The following is a 17,197-nucleotide window of genomic DNA, read 5'->3' as shown; positions in this document are numbered from 1 at the left end:
TAAACCAAAGCCGTTCTTAAACCGAGGCGCACTTTGCCTAATGAGGCTTCCCGCCGCTGGTGCCCTTCCACCGTTCAGATTCTGTTTTTAGACCGAGGTAAAGTTCACAAACCGGGACACTACTTCCAGTTTTGCGGAGTTCGTAAACCAAACTGTTTGTAAACAGGGCTGTTCTTAAACCGAGGTACCACTGTATATCTCAAGCAGATATATCTTAATGTTTCAAGGCAACTTTTAATTTCCATTATTTAAATAAATATAATAATTCATCTCGTGCACAATAATTCTAGATATAGTTTCGTTTCATTTTTACCTGATCAATTTAATGAGATTCAGTGTGGCCATTGAACTATGCATGCATGTGGCAGCAAGAGCTGCAATACTGCCTGCACCATGGGGGAGAAGGAAGGCAGTCAGACAAGTTCCCCTCCTGCACTTTGCAGGAGAAGTGATATTGACATCAAAAAGGGTATGCATTCAGTGCCCACAGAGTGGCTTACTTCCAAGTCAACGTGCATATATGCCTTGCTTAAGACTGAGCAATTTTTTTCTGGTGCATGTGAACAATTTTGCATAGGTGTTGTTTATCTCATACAATTGCCAATACATTGATTACTGCTGGTTTTACATACAGGTGGAAAATGACTATCTGTTTGACAAAGGAGAAGCAAATTTCTGGGCTGAGAAATTAACGCAGGTGCGTCAGCTGGGTAAACACCTCTTCCTGCTCATACCAGTGACTCATGTCAATCCATGTGATCAAGGAAAGTTGCACCAGTTGGCAACATTAGCATCTGATCAAGCCAAACATGTGACCCAGCTTCTTGGAGAAATGCCTTCAGCTCCTGAATTTTCCCGATCTTCGGAACTCACGCAATTAACTATTCGGAAGGAAAGAATATCCACTTGCCTTAAAATACTAAGCTTGCTCGAAGCTGGAAATGACACGTGCAGAAAACTTGAAGTCACGAATGCGTATGATTTGCTCACTGCCAGTTACAACTTGTGAACCACACTGTGAAGGCAAAGACAAGTCATAAATGTGAACGGCGTTGTAGGAATAAGTCCTAGATACTCCGTACTTCAATCCCTTGAATCTCCATCCAACTTTCTGCTGACGAATGCTTCTCTGAATGCTCTCCTAAGCAGAGTTTTTATTGCAGCTGTTGTAGGAAGCAAAGCTGCTAAACTGTTTCTTCCCATGCACTGCATGCTGGCCACCTGCTGATGCAATTTGCTGATTTTACCCCACGAGTTGCTCTTGTTCTCTGACATTGCAGTTCATATTCCTTTCCTCATTGTGCTTCAGGATCCATTCACAGACAAATCTCAGAGTTCTAAAAGAAGTAAAACTGACTTCCATCAGTGCCGGACTAGACTTTAAGAATTCAAAACTTAATTCTATTTTCAACCATGACGGAAAACGCTTTTTCAAAAAGCATTCTTTCCCTACATAGACACAAATACAAGCTTTTCCACAAATGCAACTACTTGATTACCCTTGTAGCTTAAGCGATTCAGTATTAGAATACTATCATTTGTGCTTTCAGCTCAAAAGCTGTTCACCTGTACATGAAAAGTATGATACCCAGCATGAAACATGCCTCTGCACTCTCAATCAGTCAGCAAATGGCCAGGAAAGAAACAGTTCAGCACTACCTAACCACAGAGATTAGTCATTCTTCCGAAGGGCCTGCATCTCAGAAATTTCCTTGAGAGATCAACCAAGGTTGACTGCACCCTCTTAATAATGGTCATTAAGTTTAATGTCCTTCGCCGTTATTTTTACATTAAATGTTTTGTACCAGGTTATATTGCCTTGCTGAAATTATTTTTCACATCTGTTAAGCATTGCCTCTGCCCCACAATGCTCCGCATTGCTGATAGCTGGGAAGTGTAGGATGAAAAAGACAATTTTAACCTTTTTAACATGAGAATACAATTTATACACCATGTTGCAATCCATACAGGATACCAATTTGATGCTTTGCAAAGTGATTGGCAGTGTCTGAATACTAACATCATGCATATCTAAACAAACTCGGCTGGAAAGCCTGCACCTAGAAAATTATTATTATTAGTTCTTTATAACACCTTCCGGTATCTTTATTTTCTCCATACCATGTTCTAAATGCCCCAGCAGATGGCGCCCTAATACGTATTTTGTTACTGAACCATAAAATAGACCAAGCTGCTGAGGTTTGTTTGCCTACTACAGTAACCTTGCCACATGCCCATGCTGCTGAGGGCAAACAAAGCCCTCTCACTGTCCTCATCCCTAAGAGGAATGTATCTCCAAAAGGATATATTGGGCAAGGACTGTAGCTCAGTTGTGAAGTATCTGCTTTGCATGCAAAAGGTCTCAGATCAATCCATGAATGTCCACTTAGAACTGGTTGGGGGCCTTGTCAGAAATCCTGGCCTGTTGCTGCCAGGTAGAATAGACATTAGAGCTGGAGAGAGCAATGGTGCGACTCAGCACAATGCAGTTTTCTGTGTGTTCCCTCTTCTGTGCCCCAGTAAAATTTCACAAACATCCCCCCCCCAATCACCAAAAGGGAACCTTCTGTGCCCCAGTAAAATTTCACAAACATCCCCCCCCCAATCACCAAAAGGGAACCTGAACAGTTGTAGAAAACAGCAATATTGGCTCATCAGTAGCAATATTGTCTATACAGGTACTAGCTTACAGTTCAGCGGCACCCTCCCTGTGGAACGCCCTCCCATCAGATGTCCATGAGATAAGTAACTGTGCAATCTTTGGAAGACATCTGAAGGCAGCCCTGTTTAGGGAAGTTTTTAATGTTCAATGTTTTATTATGTTTTTGTATATGCTGGAAGCCACCCAGAGGGGCTGGGGCAGCCCAATCAGATGGGCAGGGTACAAATACCACCATCTGGAAGCCTGTCCTAACCATGTTTTGTTGGAATGAAGCCATTGCCTTATCAAACGTGAAGCAAATCTCACTTGGCCACTTATTCATGCAGAAATATAAGGAAATTCATTCTAATCATACTTCTGAAGTTGATCCACTTTATTTGACCGAATACATTTCATTTGAAAAGCCATAAAGTATTAATTGTTGAACCAATTCTGTTGCTTAGAATTGCTGTTTCACCTCCCTCTTTTTAAGTGTCACTTTGTACTCACATAACTTTTAATAGTAGGCTGTGAGCGTTAAGCTTTTATATAATCGGCAAACCTTGCCTACATTTGGCATTGTTGAAGATGTTGACAAAATGGGAAAGGGCTGTAGTGGTTTCAGCTTAAGTAGAATTAGGAAACCCCAGAAAGGCAGTTAATTAATAAACAAAAGAGCTGCAAGAAAGAAACAGCCTTATCGCTGTATGGCTTTAAGCTGTGTAATATCCCTTTAGTTTATAGATAGCAAATAATGGTACATGATCTTGTATGCGTTTCATCACACCACGAGTTACTGTGTAACTTTTCAATCAGAAACCTTTAAACCTTAAACAGCAGCTGTAAAAGAACAAAAGTCTATCCCAGAGTAGCTGTCCGTTGAGTACTTAATCGGGGTCGGTTATCTTAAGTATTGGCCTGGCTAACTGTTGATTATAGATTGATCTTTGCCTGGCTGCAAGTATTTCTTACTTACTTATTTAAGTGAAGGGGAATTCTCAACTCAGAAGCCAGAGAGGTTAGGTCAGAATTGTTCGCTTATTTCGTCCCCCCTTCCCGCAAGTGGGAGATGCCATTATGTCACTCTGAGTAGACCCAAGGGGTGGCAGATAACAATAGTTCAGCTATGAAGATCCTAGGGCGTAGGGGTTGGAGTTGGTGGAACTGCCTTTTCTTTTGCAAGTTGAGAAACTAAGATGAACTCCCTTCCTCAATAAACGAAGGCTGCGTTCCTCTTACGGGATGCAGGCGCTAGGGGGTGGCCGCCTCCTTCAGGAACTATTTCTGGCCCGCATATCAACTTGTCACGTCCACTTCTGGATTGGCAATGCAGTTCCTCGGCCGTAGCCGCAAAGCGTTGCAATTGCCAAAGAGATTAGTCTGAAAGGTGAAGGCGAGGGTTTGTTTTCCTTTTTTCTGCCGTGGCGCAGGACCAGCGACCGCTTGGGGCGCCTGCTTGCGCGGCCTCGCCTGGGGGCTTTTGTTTTCCAAACTTCCTTCTCGGCGCAGAGCCGAGGGAGAGCTGCGGAGAACGAGCTTCCACTCGCTTTATTTGCGCGGGTGGAGGAGGTTTTTCTTTGCGCGCGGCGATTCCGCTCCGAGAGTTGCTGGAAATGCCCCCCGCCCGGCCGCCCCCGCTTTGCAAGAGCGGCGCTTCCGGGTGGGAATGAGCCGAAGTAACGGGAGGAGGAGGAGGAGGAGCCAAGGCTGTAGCTTTGGGGCGGCGCGCGCGCGCACACACGCACGCGCTTGCGGAGCGGCCGCCTCCTGTAAGGAGGAAGCAGGGCACCAAATGGACGCGGCGGGCGGGCAGCGGGCGCAGCTTGGTGGCTAGCGCGCCCCTGGATTTGGAGAGCCTCACCGAAGCAGCCGCTTGAAAGGAAGATCAAACGGCGGCCTCGCCTTTGTAAACCAGTCAAGGGCAAGAAAAGTGTGTGGGGGGGGAGTCGGGGAGCCTGACACTTTCCTCTCTGCTCCCCACATGGATGCAGCCCGGCGCTCAGTGGATGCAGGCATCGTGGTGCGCCTAGGCGCAGCTCCGACGGCAACAAGTCCTTCCCGCACCCGCTCTGGGAACTGGGTCGAGCTCCCATGTCAACGCGCACAGGCCAGGCTCGCTAGTTCTTGCGTAAGATGCTGAGCTGGTCTGCGAGTGGGGGAGCTTCCCCCGCTGCTAAAGTAAAAGGAGCGTTGAGAGTCGGCCTTCGCCAAAGGGGGGCCGAATTACGCACTGCTTGGTAGGCAAAGCCAGTTCCATATGGGGCGGACGCACTTGCTCTGGGAAGAGCGCGCCCCGTTGCGCGCCGTGGGGCTTCCTTCCGACTGCGCGGCGCGTCCCCCTGCACTTCCCCCAGCAAACGCGCGCGGAGCCCATCGGCGCGCGCATTCCAAGCTCTCCAAGCGACCGGCTTGAATTCATTAACCGGGACCAAAGTGTGGAGAGACTTCATTGCCGCGGCGGAGGGACTTGGGGAGGTGGAAGGGGGAGGCTGCGCGGCTCTCCCTCTTTTTTGGCGAGGGTCCAGAGGAAAGGGGTGGGGCTGGGCAAGGCGAGCGCCGGCGCGCGGTCCCGCAGCTGTGCTGCGTCAGCCCGGCCCTCCCCTGGCCAGGCGCAGCGGCGAGCGGGGAGTTTGAGGCTGTGTGTCAAAGGACGAGGCGCTGGCTGCGCCAATCGGATCACAAGACCTTGAGCGGCTGCCAAGTCTGGGAACTAGTCGGCAGCGGGACGGTCGCACGGGCTGGGGCTTCTCTGGAGCAACAAGGAACCCAGCAGCTGAGGAGTTAAAGCGCCCTTTCTTCTTTCTCTTGCAAACATCACACACCCCAGCGGGCAGCGGTGGTGCCGTCCAGCCAGTTACACGGCCAAGCGGGCAGCCTTTGTTCCCAAAACCTGTTGCGTGGCACAAGGTCCCTTGATTGGGCGGGAGGAAGAGGAGGAGTTGTAGGGGCGTCCCGTTTCACTCCCAGGCCCTTTGATGCTTCGCTGCGAGCTTCCCGAACGGCTCGGCGGGGGTGTGAAACTGGCAGGAAAGCCCGATGCCAGCGTGTGTTTACTTGAAAACTTCCGAGCCGTGCAAGGAGCTGGGCGGGCTTCGCGCAAAGAGGGCGGCCGATCCTCCGCGCGGAGTAGTGGGGGAGAAACCGAATCTGGAGAGAGCATGACCAGGGGGGCTCTCTGTGTACGTCAACGCTGCCTAGACCTGGAGTGCAATCGTGTCTTTACGCCCGTGCTGCATGATGCAGCAGAAAATTGCACTTTGGGTGCAGACACCGAGCTAACATGCATTGCTGCTCAAAGACCTTTTGTCAAGTAGCAATTGTTTCGTAATTCACCCACGTGATGCAAGCACCCTGCAACCCGAGCTTATGCGTGTTTACTCAAAGTAAGCGCCCGAGTTCAACGTGCACAGGGGTTGCGGTCTCGGCGCACAAGCCTTGCGGAAACCCCTTCCTCTTCATACTACAAACCTGAGGTTCAGCAGGTGTAGGAGCCACGCTGCATTCTCGAGCAAACTGCATTCGTGCTTTGCCGGCGGTTACCCTCATGGGAGTTTCCTGTGCACATGGCGTTTATTGCAAGCCTCGCGGAAACTGCGCCGCCCATAACTAAGCAAGCCTTTTGTATACAGAATGCATTGTGGAAAATAAGCCAGCCTTATAGGATGTCTTCCCTGGTGCATGTTCCGATGAGAAAAGTAAACCTGCACCCTTGACTGCGTATTTTGGCCGCGCTTATAGAGAGGGAACAGTACCTTCTCTATGCGAGCCACCGAGCCTCCAGCGCGTGCCTAGCACAGCAAGGACTGGGGGGAACCGAACGCTTTGCGCGGCCTTAAGACTTTCTTTGGCGAACAGGACCCTTCCCGAGACCTCACCCCCTCCTTTCTGGATCACTTCTCCAACTTGCCCCACCTCCCTCCTCTCCCGGCCGCTGAAAGAAAATTGGCGGCGCCCAATGAGAAGGAGCGCCGAGACAAAAGAGGCCGGGCTAGGCTGGGTGGGAGGGGAACCTCTGGGTGCTGTTGCTGGGAGACCCCGGCCGGGTCAGTGTTGGGTCCCTCCCCGCTGTCCTGGCGTTTATATATGGGGCGTGTACGGCAGTCGCGGAGTTCCAGCACTCGAGATAGCTGCGGCCGCCGCTTTGGCTGGGCACCCGCTTCCCCATCTCGGTTGGGAAATTGATTATATAGACTTTTTCAGCTCTCAAGCAATCCGCCCTTTCCTATCCAGTCGTGGCTCACCCAAAGCTTCCGAGGAAAGTGGGATCTTTCGGTCCTTCCTGCATTTCCGACCATTACAGGATCTAGAAATGTCTACAACACTCTTATCTGCCTTCTACGACATCGACTTCTTGTGCAAGGTAAGGGCAGGGAAGCTCGCGCTCTTGTCTCTCTACCAGGGAGCTGAAATAGTTCAGAGAAGTTTTGGCGCAAAGCTGGTTTGCAGAAAGACCCTGTCCAAGGCTGCAATCCTGTGCACGGTTACATGGGAGCGAGTCTGGCTGAACCCCGTGGGACAGACTCCCTGCTAAGCATGCAGAGGAACGAGCTGCAGGAACGGCTTTGTTCTGCAACAAGTTGCGAGGGGGAAGATTAAAACTTTTAGGCTCTGAGTAACTTCCCAGGGAACCTGCTGCTCCCTGTTGCTCGTGCATCTCTTGTAGCCTTTCGCTTTGTAATGGAGGGAGGTGACAGCGAAGAAGGGCATATTTGCAGTGGAGTGCCTGTTGTTGTGCTCAGTTGTTGTTGTTGTTTGCATTTATCTTCCTTGTGATTATTCCAGTGTACGTGTGGGGTGGGTGTGTTAAAACTGCAATGGCAGATGTGTGGAAGCTGAAGCTTGCTAGTGTTGAATCGGAACTCTTTCGTGCAGCCCCTCCGGATTGGTGGGAGGGGTTTCGGAGCACCCCTCGAAAAGTTTTAAATTGCAGATAGCTGCTTGGAGCGGGAGGGGAGGGAGCCTTGACAACCAAGACCGCGTGGAAACGCGACTGGAGCTGGCGGGGGCTCCTCTTGGGCGATTCCGCTGAGGAAAGACCCTTGTGGTTGGTGCAGAAAAGAGAGAGAGAGGTGCTGGAGACTTGCAAGCCCCTGTCCTTTGCCCAGGCTCTCGGCAGTCACGGTGCACCGTTTTTTCCCCTTTTTCTTTCCTTTCTCCCTCCCTTCTCTGCCCCGTTCTCCCCTTCTCCCCCACCCTCCCTTCTGGCTCCCAGACCGAGAAATCCCTGAGCAGCATGCTGGACAAGAAGGCGGTGGGGAGCCCCGTGGGCACTTCGCCCAGCTCCAACTTCGCGCCGGGCTTCCTGCGGAGGCATTCGACCAGCAACCTGCAGGCTCTGGCTAACGGCAACGCCAAGTTCCCGGCGGGCTCGCCGTCGCCTTCGCCCTCTTCCTTCGGCGGCCTCAAGGAGCCTGGCACCGGAGGAGGAGGCGGCGGCGGCGGAGGGAGCAGCAGCCCCACCACCGCCTTGCTGAACAAGGAGAACAAGTTCCGAGACCGCTCGTTCAGCGAGAATGGCGAGCGCAGCCAACACCTCATGCAGCAGCTCCAGCAGCAGCAAGTGGTGGTGGTGGCGGCTTCTTCGGCGGGGAAGGGCGGCGGCGGCAATGGCAACGGCGGAGGGGGCGGCGGCGGGGCTCCCATCAACTCGACGCGCTACAAGACGGAGCTGTGCCGGCCCTTCGAGGAGAGCGGCGCCTGCAAGTACGGCGAGAAGTGCCAGTTCGCGCACGGCTTCCACGAGCTGCGCAGCCTGACGCGCCACCCCAAGTACAAGACGGAGCTGTGCCGCACTTTCCACACCATCGGCTTCTGCCCCTACGGGCCGCGCTGCCACTTCATCCACAACGCCGACGAGCGCCGCCCTGCGCCCGCCAACGGCAGCGGCGCCAACCCCGCGACGCCGCAACACCAGCCGCCGCCCCACCAGACCAGCGCGCCGCCCCCGACGCACAGCGGCGGCGGCGGCCACCACCACCCTCTGCACCCGCCGCACGCGGGAAGCACCGGCGACCTGCGCGCCTTCGCGCCCTCCGCCCGCGACCACCCGCTGGCGGGCGGCGGCTTCGGCATCCCCCACCCTCGAGGCGGAGGAGGAGGAGGGGACAGGCCCAAACTGCACCACAGCCTCAGCTTTTCCGGCTTCTCGGCGCACCACCACCAGCACCACCACGGAGGGGCGCCGGGCGGCTTGGAAGCGGCGGCAGCAGCGGCCGCGGCGGCAGCCTTGCTCCTGGAAAGCCCCGGCGGGTCTCGCACGCCGCCGCCTGCGCGCTCCTCGGGCGGCTCGTACTGCGACGAGCTGGTGGCCTCCCCGCCGTGCGCCAACAACGCCTTCGCCTTCTCGGCGGGCCAGGAGCTGGGCAGCCTCATCGCGCCGCTTGCCCTCCACGCGCCGCCGCCTCCCCCTCCGGCCGGCTGCTTCGCCAACGCGGCCGCCACCTTCTACCGCTGCCACCAGCAGCCGGGCGGAGGAGGAGGCGGCAGCGGCGGGGCGGGAGGAGGAGGAGGCGGGAACTGCTGCCCGCCGCCCGGCCCTCCGGCCTCGCCTCCTTTCACCTTCCAGCCTTTGCGCCGCCTCTCCGAGTCGCCCGTTTTCGACGCCCCGCCGAGCCCTCCGGATTCCCTTTCCGACCGAGAGAGCTACCTGAGCGGCTCCCTCAGCTCGGGCAGCCTCAGCGGCTCGGAGTCGCCCAGCCTGGACTCGGGCAGGCGCCTGCCCATCTTCAGCCGCCTCTCCATCTCCGACGACTAAGGAGGCGCCAGGAGAAAGTGGGACTTTGGGGGCGCAGGGCAGGTGTCCTATGGTTGTCAATCCTTGGGGACCCCTGCTTTTTTTTTTGAAGGGAGGGTCCCTCGTTGGGCAAGCTACCCCCTTTCCCCTCTTCAATGCCCCCTATTATTTCCCTGCCTTCTCACCAGGAGCAGAGACTGCAGCAGCCTCCAGATACTAGCCAAGCTCGCACAGACCCTTTTCTGTTTTCTCCCCCACACTTTTTTTGGTGTTCCTTTTTAAGCAAGAGAAATCCTTTTGATTGCTGAGCAAATTCAGAGAGGAGACATTAAAAAAGAAGCTTCCCCCACCCCCCCTTTTATCAAGAGCTGAACAAATGCCAGTTTGTGAAAGGGCAAATGATGTCATCAAGAGAACAATCTTATTTTTATATATCTAAAGAGACTGGAAGGAGAGGATTTCTCCCCCCCCTTTTTTTTAGACTAGGTTATAAATGTGCACCAGCAGCAGCAGCCATTCCATCTTCCAAGTGTGTTTTATAGGGAGGGGAGGAGACAAAGGGTAATAATAAGCATTAGCAAACAGTTCTGCCCAATCCTACTCCCCCAGGAGTCAACAATCATTCTGGAGGCCCATGAACTCTGCATTCCAGGTCCCTCCAGATCGCTATACAACAACAAAAAAAGAATTTAAAGTAAGGAGTGTGGGGTCTTTTTGCCTTTCAATCAAATTTAAAGTAAATATACTAAATGTATAAGCTTTTAAAAGAAAAATCCAACATCCTGCCAAGAATATGCCTTGATAACACTCTAGTTTTTTTATATATATCTTATATATATATTATAACATGCTAAAACTTCCATTCCAAAGTTTAATATTGGTTCCATTGCCACCACTTAGTGGATGTTTGGCTTAGAACAATTTTTTTGTTGCTTTATTTGGAAGCATTCAACTGAATTTAGTTTGTAATTGTTGGAGAATAACTGCTGATTTTTTAATTTTTTTTTTAGCTGAGTTGATTGCGCAAGTCACTGCACAACTCAATATGAAACTATTTAACTTATTTATTATCTTGTGAAAAGTATACATTGGTAATTTGTTCATACTGTATTTATCGGGTATGATGAAAAGCAATAGATATATATTCTTTTATTATGTTTAAATTATGATTGCCATTATTAATCGGCAAAATGTGGAGTGTGTTCTTTTCACAGTAATATATGCCTTTTTGTAACTTCACTTGGTTATTTTATTGTAAATGAGTAAAATTCTTAATTTAAGAGATTGTATGTAATATTTATTTCATTAATTTCTTTCCTTGTTTACGTAAATTGAAAGATTGCATTGGCCTTTTTTTATATAGAAATCTGACTCAATGCTGTGGAAGTAGTTTTGAGAAATTTCAATGGGTTGTGTTTTTTTTAGAATGTACAATGGTTGTAACCCGTCCAAGTTTAAACCTACTTTGCAATCAGAATTTAAAGTGGCAAAACCTAATTCAAACTTTTAAAATTAACCAAAAAGTATTCGTGTTGCCTAACTTCACCAATCACACTGTGATAGTTAAAAAGTATGTAGCAATAAAGAGGGGGGAGGGGGAGCCCAGTATTACGTCCCACAGTGCCTTCATAGGGGTCCATGCTTGCCTTAAATCTTCCTCAACCAAATGAGTATTTTCTTAATGCTTGAGAATTTGAATGTAGGGCTGGGGGTTTTAACTACATGAAATTGTACCACTCGTGTAAGTAAGGAGGCCACATTTGGGACCTGAACCTGTAAATGTGTTCAGGATCATATCTTTTACAGTTCCAAAACATGAAACTTTTTGTTTGGAAAAAAAGTCAGGAGTTATACAAAACTTTCATGGGAGGGTGAATGGATGAATGAGCAGTACCTTTTTTATTAAAAAAGAAAAGAAAACGTACATAGGTACAGATTCAGCACTATGTACTCTTTGGACTACTTTAACATAAAGAAGTATGTTTTGAATGTAACTAGAAGATAAGTCAACTTGAGTTGTAATATATTTTGGAGAGTCAGTTCACTACAAATTTGGAGTGCGAGACTGTAAACTTTGTACTGTAAATGTTTTGTAGTTCTCCCAATAAAAACTCTTGAGGAAAAAAAAATCCCAAGCTATTAAAAGCCAATGTCTGCAAGGTGGTGGTTCTTTATTAGTTCTGCCCTATCAGTATGGTGTCTTAGCTACAGATTAACCTGGTTTTGAACTGCAGAATCGCTCCATTCCTGCAGAAATACTTGGGAGGCTGCCAAAACCAATAAACTTTTGTTCCAGAAGGTTCCAAGGTACTATTTCAAACCACACACAGTCCTGTATGCATCCAACTTTTGAAAGAGGAGGAGAGAGAAACTGGCTTTCCTTTGTGATCTTTAGAGCTGCTGATTGTTTTTACAAAAATAGTGATCAACTTATTAATATAAAGGAAGTCAACAATAGAATATAACTTTGCCTGGAGAGCAGGAGGAAATGATGTATGGGAATAATACACAGCTCATCCTTGATTCCTGTTCAAAATATGTTTCCTTGTAACAACACAGAGGTTTAGCTGGATAAGTTCAATGCTTTTTAAACAACAAAGCACTTAATGTTTCCCTAAGTAGGATTTTTGTCTAGTTCTTGCAAATGGAAGGTAACAAACAAACAAACCACATCTTTATTCTAGCGCAGGCTCTCCCAACTCACCAATCCCAGCAAAACTCAACAGTTTTCCATTACTAATTATCCATACAAAAATGTTTCCTCCACACACAAAACTAGCATGTGGGGAAGATGGCAGGCTACCAGGGAACTCTGGGAAGCCAAATTTTTTAAGGTACAAAGCAGGGTATTCTCTCATCTGCCATTGTGAGAGCATTGGCCCAAAATGCTTGCTATATTGAATGTTTCCTTTTTCAGAGCTTGATTAGTTATTGTGATATTGGACACATGGAGGCCTGTTAGTAAACCTATTCACCCCATCTCCATTAATAAGTTCCACAAACTTTGAAATGAATTGATTTGCCTATGATTAATCAGGTTTTTTTTTTTTTGCCTGCTTTAAGGTTAATGTGGCCTTGCTGTGCTGCCAGGACATCTATAAATGCTTGCTAGAATGCAGTGCTGCTACCCACATGTTCTGTAGTTGAACAAAGCTTGGGACTGACTTAAGTACTGAAATTAATGTTTGCTCATTGCTAGTCTGTAGGCATGCCACCAAAGGCAGTTCCCATTATTTCAGAGACTCTGGCCTTTGGTTTTGTGGTTGTGGTTTCTATAGATTAGTATTTGGTGGTTGGGTAATTAGACAGTCATTTTTATAGGAGGCCTTGGTGACAGGCATAGACACCTTCCTGGAAAAGCTAAGAAACAGAACTTGTAACTTTACAAAGTTTAGAAGCTGGTATTCTGGTTTGCAATGGTGCTGTTCTAATATTTGCATGCATGTGTATGTAATAGAACCAATACCCATGCAAGCAGCATCTCTATGGTGCCCTCTACATGTTGAGGACTATAACTCCCAGTTGCTCTGACCAAGATGACCAATAGTCATGGCTTATGGGACTTCTAGTCCATAACATCTGGAGGGCACCATGTTGACTACCCCTGCTTTTTAGGCTTTCATGACCTGTGGCACCAATTTGGAATGCAGGCAGTATTGGGGCCTGCTGTGCTTGACAATTCCCCAATGCTTGTTCTGTTTCTGCCTGCTGGGGAATGCAGAATGTGCATACCTGTGCCTGCATTCACCTTGATTGTGGGCAAGTTTGCCGTCTATCGGATTTGACTTTTGCAGTATGTAGTAATAAATTGCATTCCTTCTATCCTTGAAACAAGTGTGTGTTATAATAGTGCTCATTAATTTGTGTAGCTCGTTAGATGGATAAAAGAGCTTCACATACTGTGGATCAGGCACGTCCAACAAGTAGATTGTGGTCGCCTGTGGTAGACCACTGGCTCCGCTCCCCCCCCCCCAAGAAGCTCAACAGGGCTTTCCTCCCTAAAAAAAAGCCCAATATGACCTGAACCCCTAAAAAACGCCTTCTTCATAAAAAAAAGCTCAACTCAACAATTTTGACTTGAAGCCTCCCAAAATGGATTATGTCATTACAAAAACCCTGTAAGCGGAACCAGAATTATACCCATCATGTAAATAGACCCAAGCACAACAATGACTTGGCTGTAACAGAGGCAAATTCAAACCATGGACTTGAGAGAATTTTAGCCTGGTCTCTTAAATACAGCACTAGATATTGAAATCAAACTAAAAACAAAATGTAACTGCCTAAATACCTTATCTGGGATGGTTTTATTCTCTCCCCTGCAGCCTGTATTCTATCTTCTAGCCCTTTATTCATTAATAGGCGCTGGGTGTGAGTCATAGCAGCACAGTTTGGTGTTTCCTGATTGGGATGTGAAGCCAGAAAAGCAGCTGTTTCGTATTACACACATTTGGTCTAGCGTTCAGCTATTTTTGTGGTGTGCGCTAAAAAGATCAGTACTGGTGGTCAAATTGCAGCCTGTGCCACGAAGATATTTTAGAACCAATTGTTTGCTCTTGAAACCATTCTAACGTTTGTATGAGTTGCTAAGATATATCAGAATTAGGAGAAGCAGGTAAAACAGGCCCAGGTGTATCAGCTTCCTGCTGCTTTATGGGGATGTGCAGTGCATCTAGTTTCTTGGAGGAAGTTTGGAATGCTGCATTCTTATGGCAAAAGAATCGTGGTCTGTCTATACTATGCCATGAAGTTCCATTAAGGTATGTCCTTTTGTACCTTTGCAGTCTTCCCTGGCCTGGCACCATCCAGATGTTTGGGACTGCAACCCCCATCAGCTCCACTGGCCATGCTGGCTGGGGCTGGTGGGGATTGTAGTTCAGAACATCTGGAGGGAGGCAGGTTAAGGAAAGCAGCCTAAGGGGAGCTGCATTGGAGTAAGTTCTGAAGCACCATTGGAATTCAAGTCCAACAGCACCATACAGTTAATGCACATGTCTCCAACGAATACTGGGAACTAGTTTATTCAAAATACTGGAAACCGTAGGTCGGGAGAGAAACTACAGTTCTCATGATTCTTTGGGAGAAGTCATGTATTGAATGCACCTTAAATGTGTGCTGTGGAATGTGGATCTGCCCTAGTTAGATCTCAGGCCATAATGAAGAATAGTTCCATGCACTTTAAAAAAACCAAAACATTTCAGCTCAGCCTTCCACAACTTGCTGCCCTAGAGTTCTGGATTTTCACTATGTAACACGGTGAAGGGAGATTATCACGGCTGTTGGTATAAGGATTCCTAAGGCTGAAAGCTGCCTGCAGAAGACTCTTGCAGTCGTATGTGTTTCTGGGAAAGCATCATAAAGGTTTTCTGTGTCTTTGGGAAGTGGGAACTCAGCCCAAGGTATAAAGCTGTAGGGAAGGTTTCAAAGATGGTGGGCATTAAATGTTGTGGAGAAGAGGCAAGAAGTTTGCCCAAAGGAGCCGAAAGGAAGGAGGAACTTGGGGACATAGGATGCCGCCTTTATACTGAATCACGCCCATTAGTTTATCTCAAGGCAGCCTACATACCGGTCCCCAACAGGGGTGCCAATTGGAATAAAATATGGGGGTGGGGGGCTGGACAGGTAGGAGTTGGCTTCCTCAAGGAGTCTCCCATCTACTCACTGATCAGACAATAACTGCCATATCCTACCTGTTGCAATGCAATGACAAGCACTTCACTGGTGTCAGGTGGTTGCTTTGCTGCAGTGAAGTGTCCGAAATGTGCCCATATAAAATATAAAGCAAATGCATGGTTGATCTGGATGAGCATCGCTCTGTGGTGCAGCATCTCCTTTACACATAGCAGGATATGATGCTGTGGAGCAGTGGTATAATTCGGCACAATACGCTTCCTTATATCAGGGTCAAAGGAGCCCGTGGCTGTCCGTCAGCCCCAGCCGGTGGTGCCAATAATCCAAGGCGATGGGCATGGTGCAGGTTTCATGCTGCTGCTGCCTTAGGGAAGCAAGGAAGAGTTAAATGGAGGTGCCCATCAGGCCTGGCGTTGTTGGGTAGGCAGGTCTAACCCATCAGGGCTATGAGGAAAGGACTAGTAAAGCAATGCACCGCTACCCTTGAAAGCAGTGGGTTTCTTCCCACGTGGAGCTGACGTTCTTGCGTAAGGCCGCCTTTGCTCTTTCCGTGGGATTGCTGCTGTTCTTTGGCCAATTCGGCAAAGCCGAGGAGCGGCTGTTTTTAACCGTGCTCCAGTTCCTTTGCATGAATTAAGGGCCGTTTGAAGGTTGCAAGTCTTGGGAAAGCGCCGTCAGCTTCCTTTTCTAAACCAAGCATGGAAAGGAACTTAGGGCTGCAACCAAACTGGCTGCTTTTCCCCTTTCAGACTAAAATAACAACAATAATAAATCCATTTATATTCACCGCCAAACCCTTGCTTTCTCGGAAAGCCTCTTGCTTTTGTTTTGGCGGATCTTAATTCATTGGCCAGGCTTTGAGCTGGAGTTGTTGCATTAGTGTGTTCTATCTTCAAGTGCTGAAAACCTGGAATTTGCAGCAGCTGGGTTGGATCTTGCTTAAGCTCTTTGTGAGTTGCAGAACTGGGCCCAGAAAATCCCCCCTGAAGAAGCCACCGCCCAGGACCCTGAGCAGTGGTCTGGCCTTCAGACATAACTGGGTGCCTTCAGCTTCTAATATAATTTGGGGACCAAAAGAAAACCATCCCAAATCCTAAAATGGTCGAGTTGTATTGTAGCGGCTCCAAGTCGTAAATTAAAGCCTTGCATTTGAAACTTAGAAAGAACTCTTCCTGTTTTATCCCGAGGGTAATGAGGAAGAATACTTCCCCCTAGAACCATGTTATAACACAAAAGCATGATAACATCTCTCAGGATTGCCTCATCTGCAGAACACATGAGTTTATTTTACATTGCAGGAGATTATTGGGCCATCTAGCCTGGGATTATCTGCCATGACTAGCAGCTCTTCTTGGCTAGCGAACCCGGCTGCATTCAGATGCAGTGATAAACTATGGTTTACTGCTTTGTTAATTACCCTGAGCCATGAGTTCATGCACACGTTTTCCCTTTCCTCTGGTGTAGCGCATTCACTTCTTTATATATATATTGTTGTTGTTTAGTCGTGTCCGACTCTTCGTGACCCCATGGACCAGAGCACGCCAGGCACTCCTGTCTTCTACTTCCTCCCACAGTTTGGTCAAACTCATGCTGGTAGCTTCGAGAACACTGTCCAGCCATCTCATCCTCTGTCGCCCCCTTCTCCTTGAGCCCTCAATCTTTCCCAGCATCAGGGTCTTTTCCAGGGAGTCTTCTCTTCTCATGAGGTGGCCAAAGTATTGGAGCCTCAGCTTCACGATCTGTCCTTCCAGTGAGCACTCAGGGCTGATTTCCTTCAGAATGGAGAGGTTTGATCTTCTTGCAGTCCATGGGACTCTCAAGAGTCTCCTCCAGCACCATAATTCAAAAGCATCAATTCTTCGGCTATTAGCCTTCTTTATGGTCCAGCTCTCACTTCCATACATCACTACTGGGGAAACCATAGCTTTAACTATACAGACCTTTGTCGGCAAGGTGATGTCTCGGCTTTTTAAGATGCTGTCTAGGTTTGTCATTGCTTAAACTAGGCCAGTTTAGCATTATGTCTGAAACCAGATGAAATGCCATTACTATTAACTACAGTTTACAGAAACATGCTGACTTCAAACCATGGTTTATGCAGCCGGCTTGATTCGATGCACAGTTTGGGATTCAAATGTTTATTGCTACATCCAAACTTTGCCCCCCTTCACCTGAAGATGCCATGAATTGGG

At 48.5% G+C, this 17,197-nt stretch overlaps 2 protein-coding genes and 1 long non-coding RNA gene across 6 annotated transcripts in view; 2 read left to right on the top strand and 1 right to left on the bottom strand.

Moving 5' to 3' along the window:
- Positions 1–1,812, top strand: part of THADA (THADA armadillo repeat containing) — a 147,517-nt gene extending 145,705 nt beyond the window's left edge. For all 4 annotated transcript variants that reach the window (XM_083732989.1, XM_083732991.1, XM_083732990.1 and 1 more), the window contains one exon: positions 635–1,812. In XM_083732989.1, coding sequence (XP_083589115.1) covers positions 635–1,009 — 375 coding nt within the window. In that variant the 3' untranslated portion in view covers positions 1,010–1,812. The remainder of the gene's footprint in view (positions 1–634) is intronic.
- A 245-nt stretch (positions 1,813–2,057) lies between these two features.
- On the bottom strand, positions 2,058–4,330 carry LOC310842208. Its single transcript, XR_014562999.1, has 2 exons — positions 2,627–4,330; positions 2,058–2,563 (listed from the first exon to the last, which is right to left on the bottom strand). It is a non-coding gene; the product is annotated as an uncharacterized lncRNA (long non-coding RNA).
- A 171-nt stretch (positions 4,331–4,501) lies between these two features.
- On the top strand, positions 4,502–11,524 carry ZFP36L2 (ZFP36 ring finger protein like 2). The gene is made up of 2 exons (XM_083733489.1): positions 4,502–7,001; positions 7,854–11,524. The coding sequence occupies exons 1-2, from the start codon at positions 6,597–6,599 to the stop codon at positions 9,393–9,395; spliced, it is 1,947 nt and encodes a 648-aa protein (XP_083589615.1). The 5' UTR covers positions 4,502–6,596; the 3' UTR covers positions 9,396–11,524.
- The last annotated feature ends 5,673 nt before the right edge of the window (positions 11,525–17,197 follow it).

Source organism: Podarcis gaigeae (assembly GCF_964106915.1).
Source record: "Podarcis gaigeae genome assembly, chromosome: 3".
Classification (NCBI taxonomy): Eukaryota; Metazoa; Chordata; class Lepidosauria; order Squamata; family Lacertidae; genus Podarcis; species Podarcis gaigeae.
Note: the sequence above shows the minus strand (reverse complement) of the source record. Positions and strands in the feature narration are given on the sequence as shown.